Genomic DNA, 5,000 nt, shown 5'->3' on the forward strand with positions numbered 1-5,000 from the left:
ACACACTTGGGTCTCATATCGATCGCAGGCCCTGAATCAAATCAGAACAAAGTCGTATCCGGGCAGATTATCGTGATATCAGCAAATATATTGTGATGAAACCAGCGATTTTTTATTTATTTATGTACAAAATTAAAGCTGGAGTGGAGGATTTGGGAGAAATGGCAGATGGGGATAGAGATTTGAATCCAAATACCTCAACCGCTCCACTTGTTCTCTTTGGTCCCTCCCCTATGGTCCCTCCCTGACACGCTCTACACCAACAAAGTCGTGCCAAAGTGAATGGACAGTCCCAACAGCCAATAAGAACTGAGAATCGGAGCCTCGCTCTGATTGGTCAAAGTGTACAGCTCATGTTAACTTTGACCAATCAGAAATCACATACCCCAGCTTTAATCTTGAAATTTGAAGTGTGCGATTCGACTCAGTGGACATCCAATCTGTTTTTTTTTTAATGCATTTCAACATAATTACAAATGAGCATAATCACATTTACATGAGAGAGAAAAAAGAAAGTTTGAAGCAAGTGAAAGATGTTTACCGAGATGTCTCAAGTTATTAAGTTTGTTTTTGTGGGAGAGTTCCACCCAAACTGTAAAATATTCAGAAATAGTCGTTTCAACACACACACACACACACACACACACACACACACACACACACACACACACACACACACACACACACACACACACACACACACACACACACACACACACACACACACACACACACACACACACACACACACACACACACACACACACACACACACACACACACACACACACACACACACACACACACACACACACACACACACAAGCTGCTGCAACTAACAAGCATTATCCCCATTATCAATGAATCTGCACATTATTTCAACCTTTGATTAATCGGTGTGAAAAATCATAAAAATTAAGACCCTAAAAAAGTCAAAAGATTTTCCATTTTTGCTTAAAAAAACCCAAAAACAGACATATTTGTTAAAAAAAAGGTATAAATGAACTAACTGTTGAAACATTACAGTAGTTAAAAAGTGAAGTATTTAGGGAGACCAGTGACGTGAGAATGTATTAACTAAAAAAAAAACAGCATTTCATAAAAGAAAATAAGAGGGAAAAACCTTTTATTTGTTCATGATCACAGCGTTAAAAAATAATTGCGAATCGAATGGGCTTCTGTACGATAGAGTAACAGGCGTTTTCATCTTCAGAAATGGGACTATTTTATGCTTTTCTTACTTATCTTACACTGTGGTTGCGTTCCGAATCTCATACTCTTTCTTTTTTCTATTCTACATACTACATCCAACGATTAATAATCTAGTTAGGATGCAGTAGGCATACTATTGGGACATACTTTTACTCTCTTATTTCATCATAACATTGCGCCTTGATCTTGCCTCTTGCTTTTATATCCGTCGCATCCCCGTTTGTTTTCATATGGAGGCTTTGTCGATGTGACGTCACTTCACGTGCGCACTGGATTGTGGGTCAGAATCGCCCAAATAGGATGCACTTTTCAACACTAACAATCGGGACATCCTAAATCTTTTTCCTACATACTATATAGTATGCGATTCGGAACGCAACCTGTGTTTGTGTGTTTTGTGTGAGTGTGTCTATCTCTCTGTGCATGATCATAGTAAATGTGTCTATAAGTCATACTAACGATATCTTTTGGACATTAAAGAAATGCCTCCATGGGGTTTTTTTTTTAGCGTCTTTCACACACAAATGCAAAATGATGAGATCATGAATTGATAACAGAAAATGACGTAATTGTAAGTTGCAGCAAGTTGTTGAATCTGAATCAAATCATGGTTGTTTTTATGTAAGAAAAAATCTCAAAACAGGTCCACACACACACACACACAGACACACAGGTATACACAAAGACAGACAGACACACACACAGACACACATGTATACACAAAGACAGACACACACACACACACACACAAACACCTCTTAGCACCAAACACACGATAGTGCAACTGGGTGTTGGGGGTTTTTGAAACAGAATCATGATGCCACCACCCCCCCCCCCCCACAGTCCTTTCTCCTGTTACTCCGTTTCCCGCCAAAAAAAATACACATTTTCCCGCCAAAAAACATGACATTGTTCTTCTACATCTTCAGCCTTTTAAAAACCAAAAAAAACAAAAATTAAAATAATAATAATTGTCTTTGTGTGTGTGTTTTTGTGTGTGTGTTCGACTGCACTTTCACTTGTCATGCAGTAGCTTCAATGTCCATCCATCAATCAGTTCAGTTCTCGATGATTTTTAAACAGTAACATCCTCCGTTTTATAACCTGCGGCACCATGTTGGTTTGAGTCTCTTTGTCCGTCTTCCAAACGTCATAATTGTTACACAAGGTACAAAAAAAACAACAACACACATGGGCTTTCTGAGAGAAAAGAAAAGAAAAAGTAGTGCTTTTTAAATTCACCGTTTAAACTTGTTTTTTCTTCTTATTTTAAAACACTTCAGTCACACACACCGCTTCACATCAAAAAGTTCAACATGTCAACATCACATGGCACCGAATGCTCGCAGCGCGTTGGGGAGTCAAAGTGTGTGTGTGTGTGTGTCAGTCTCTGTGTGTGTGTGTGTGTGTGTGTCTCTCTCTCTGTCTGTGTGTGTGTGTCTCTCTATCTCTGTGTGTGTGTCAGTCTCTCTCTGTCTGTGCGTGTGTGTGTCTCTCTATCTGTGTGTGTGTGTGTGTGTGTGTGTGTGTGTGTGTGTGTGTGTGTGTGTGTCTCTGTCTGTGTGTGTGTGTGTGTGTGTGTGTGTGTGTGTGTCTCTCTCTGTCTGTGTGTGTGTGTGTGTGTGTGTGTGTGTGTGTGTGTGTGTGTGTGTGTGTGTGTGTGTGTTTGTGTGTGTGTCTCTCTATCTGTGTGTGTGTGTGTGAGTGTGTGTGTGTGTTTGTGTGTGTCTCTCTCTCTATCTGTGCGTGTGTGTGTGTGTGTGTGTGTGTGGGATAGTTTAAAGTTCAACTCCCGTGGGGCCATCAACTCCTCAGTTTTCCTTATCAGACACACATGGCACTTTGTCTGTTTTTATCTCCGTTGAAGCAGACTGACTCCTGTTGGATAAAATGGCCGCGTTTCAGCTTCACTCCAGTTTGAAATAAGTGCAGAGGACGAAAAAGTGCACGCCAATGCTTCCAGGTCTGCCCCTGCTATTCCAGACGGGAGACCCTGTAGCAGCTATGATGTAATAACGGTTGCAAAAAGTAGAATTTTTTCAGGTTTCAATATATTTTGTTATTAAAGCTTTAGTGCGTAAGTTTTTTTTTCATATAAATGAATGTCCGTTACATTCAAGCAATCGCCAAAACGAGGAGCCCAAGAAATGTTTCAGTTGTTGATTCTACTGCCAAGAAAAAAAAACCTGTACGTACAGCAGAAGGTATAAAATCCATGTGCCATCACTGAAGGCTTTACCTCATGTAGATGCACCGACAGTGTTGTTGGAATTACTCAGAATTCCTCATGGGGGGGGGCGACAGAAGTTACGCACGATAGCTTTAAATTAAAACTTCCAAATCCTACCAATATCGACCGTTATAACATCATTAGCTGCTACAAATGCCATATGCCAAAGCAGCACACTCTCTCTCCGTCTCTCTCTCTCTCTCTCTCTCCCTCTTTCTCTCTCTGTGTGTCTCTCTCCCTCTCTCTCTCTTTCTCTCTCTCTCTCTTCTTTGTGAGATAAGGCTTCTTGAGGAGCATGGGTATTATTTTCTTTTTTCTTCTTCTTTCTTCTTGTTGCTACACCAGTAGATTCTACCTGCTATAAGGGTCTCCGGTTGGGTAACTACTGTGGCCCATAGGTCCACTGGTGTTCTGTCCCCCACTCACTCCATTGTTCCTGGAGCTTTGCGATGAATTTGAATTTGCTGACGATTGGGAGGAAGACAGTAACATGGCGGAAGCAGCAGATGTAGATGTAGATATCGAATGCGATGGTCCGGGCATTTGCGAATCGTCATTGTCTATTCGCGCGCTGTCAAACACACTATCCTCCATTTCTAGGGTTAAGGAAAGGCCGGGGAGAATACGGGTGTTTGTGGTAGGATTCGGGCCGCTCCACAAGTGCTCGTGGGGGGTTTGAGTAGCTAGAAACGGGCCCGGAGAAGACTCGGGGACCGTAGACGTATGTGTAGCAGGCTCCGACACTGTGGAGGGTCTAGAAGCAGCGATTCCGGTTTGGGAGCCTCGGTGTATTCTGTGGCTGACTATGATGTTGTTTCCGAAGCCGCCCATTGAAGCCATGGTGGTGCTTTGTTCCCTCTGCACCACGGCCGTCATCCCACCTTCAGCTATCAGCCGGCGGATACGAGCCAGAGCGTCTTCCCCCGACACCCCGCCGAGCTCCGCAGAGTCTGAGGGGAGAAGGGGAAGGAGAAGGAGGGTTAGAGAGAGGTAGGGGAGAAGGGGAAGGAGAAGGAGTGTTAGAGAGAGGTAGAACTTACAATGGGTTAATAAGGATTTTTCTTTTGTATTTTTTTTTTCTTTTAAACCTGCAGTGTGTAGAATTTTGGGTTTTATTTCCTAGCAGAATTTGTAGAAAGTAATTATAATATCCATAAGTACGTTTAATTTAGTGCATAATAGCTGAAAAAAATGTTTTGAATTATTATTTTTTCCCTTAGAACGGGTCTCATATATGTCCATATTTCTGCATATTTTGGACCAAGGCCTAGTGCCGCCGTCTTGAAAGTGTCATAGTTGGAATGTCATCAGGTGCATTGTTTAAAATTTTGAATTGTTCTTGTCCTTGAAGGCCACTGTAGCTTCTGTTATTATTCTAAAGGGTTGGGGTTACCCAGGGAGCGTTGCATTCTAGAACTTTGTAGAACTTTCTTGATGATGTCATATTACACACTGCACCTTTAAGTTCTATAATATATATATATATATTTTTTTTTGGTATCATTTTTAAAAAAAATGTATAATACATTATTTACAATTATACACCCAGCTCTGGAGA

General features: G+C 41.4%; 1 protein-coding gene across 1 annotated transcript in view; it reads right to left on the reverse strand.

The window, feature by feature from the left end:
* Positions 1-301: 301 nt before the first annotated feature.
* LOC307270910 (activating molecule in BECN1-regulated autophagy protein 1B-like) overlaps positions 302-5,000 on the reverse strand; it is a 32,562-nt gene continuing 27,863 nt past the window's right edge. Inside the window, exon 23 of the mRNA XM_080054793.1 lies at positions 302-4,392. Within this exon, the coding sequence (XP_079910919.1) occupies positions 3,794-4,392 (599 nt within the window). The 3' untranslated portion in view covers positions 302-3,793. The remainder of the gene's footprint in view (positions 4,393-5,000) is intronic.

Source organism: Ammodytes marinus (genome assembly GCF_949987685.1).
Source record: "Ammodytes marinus genome assembly, contig: scaffold_240, whole genome shotgun sequence".
NCBI lineage: Eukaryota > Metazoa > Chordata > Actinopteri > Uranoscopiformes > Ammodytidae > Ammodytes > Ammodytes marinus.